Source organism: Myotis lucifugus, unplaced genomic scaffold (genome assembly GCF_000147115.1).
Source record: "Myotis lucifugus unplaced genomic scaffold, Myoluc2.0 scaffold_623, whole genome shotgun sequence".
Classification (NCBI taxonomy): domain Eukaryota; kingdom Metazoa; phylum Chordata; class Mammalia; order Chiroptera; family Vespertilionidae; genus Myotis; species Myotis lucifugus.
The window spans coordinates 224,911-226,229 of record NW_005871671.1 but is presented as its reverse complement, the minus strand read 5'-3'; the positions used below and the strand labels follow the sequence as shown (position 1 = coordinate 226,229).

Sequence of the window (1,319 nt, the reverse complement as noted above, 5' to 3'; positions counted from 1 at the left end):
TTGGGTAGAGCAAAGTGCCAGGAGGTGTGGAGGGAGAGTGGCTTCATGCTGTTAAACAAGCCAGGTTTACTTTAGCTACATGATAGCTGCTCACCATTCATCTAATTTTTAAGATCTTCCAACTTTTTTGATTCATCCAAAGCCCAGTATCAGGTGGTATGATCTTACCTCATGATACTGAACGGATGTCTTTTGTATGAATTCTCTGATGATCTTTGAAGGACCCCTTCACATATCAACTCTCTAATAATGTCTGTACCCACTGGCTGATGTAAGTTTGGCTTATGCAGTAGTATTCTGCTCTCCAGCATTGGGATGGTTAAGTTATGTGCAGAAAAAGACCTGCACAAATAAGTGCTCAATAGAATACAAGCCCAAGTCTTGCTCACAAAATCTTCAAAAGGAAAGATGTGGAAGAAAATTTGGTTCCATATATTTCAGGCACCCTGGCTTTCATCTTGTTCCATGCCATGTTAATCACAGCATACCAGGCTGGCCTGGAAGTCATCTCCATGTTACCCTTACAGCAGCCTGGTCACTTGTTGGGGAAGTCTTTTGTCAGAACTGGATGTGGCATACAACATGAGCATCCACATTCCACTAGCCAGTCACAATGTCCCACTTAGATGAAGGGGAGACTGGGAAATTTAGATTAGCTATGTGCCTAGAGGAAAAAATGAAATTCTTACTAGTGAACAGATTACCAGCCTGTGTTATTGCGAGAGTTCTAATAGGGCATGACTGCATTCAAAAGGGCTTTCTCCATAGTAGCTTGTGTGAATTCTCTGATATACTCTTAGGGTTACCTGTTGGACAAAATTCTTCCTAAATTCATATTTATATGGTTTTCATTCTATGTGAATTTTCTAATGTCACATGGGTTGGTCTTTATCCAGAAGGATTTTCCTTAGTTGTTATATCAATAGGGTTTTCTCCCTCCCTGAATTCTCTGGCCTACATTTAGGGTTGACTTCTTATACAATTTTTCATATTCATTACATTTATAAGACTTCTCCCCACTGTGAGTTCTCTGATGTATTCTGAAGTTTGATTTCTGGCCAAAAGTTTTCCCACATTTATTACACTGAAAGGGTTTCTCCCCTGTGTGAATTCTATGATGATCACTAAGGATTGCCTTCCGGACAAATTTTTCCCCACATTCATTACATTTAAATGGTTTCTCCCCAGTGTGAATTCTCTGATGAACTTGGAGGGTTGATGTCCGGGCAAATGTTTTCCCACATTCAAAACAATTAAATGGTTTCTCTCCTGTGTGTGTTTTCTTATTTTTAATGAGATGGTCTTTTCGCCAGAAAGAT

General features: G+C 39.7%; 1 protein-coding gene across 1 annotated transcript in view; it reads right to left on the bottom strand.

Annotated features, from left to right (window-relative positions):
- Positions 1 to 919: 919 nt before the first annotated feature.
- LOC102434986 (zinc finger protein 510-like) overlaps positions 920 to 1,319 on the bottom strand; it is a 13,290-nt gene continuing 12,890 nt past the window's right edge. The window contains 1 exon segment of the mRNA XM_023746054.1: positions 920 to 1,319. This exon segment is cut by the window's right edge and continues 102 nt beyond it. Coding sequence (XP_023601822.1) covers positions 920 to 1,319 — 400 coding nt within the window.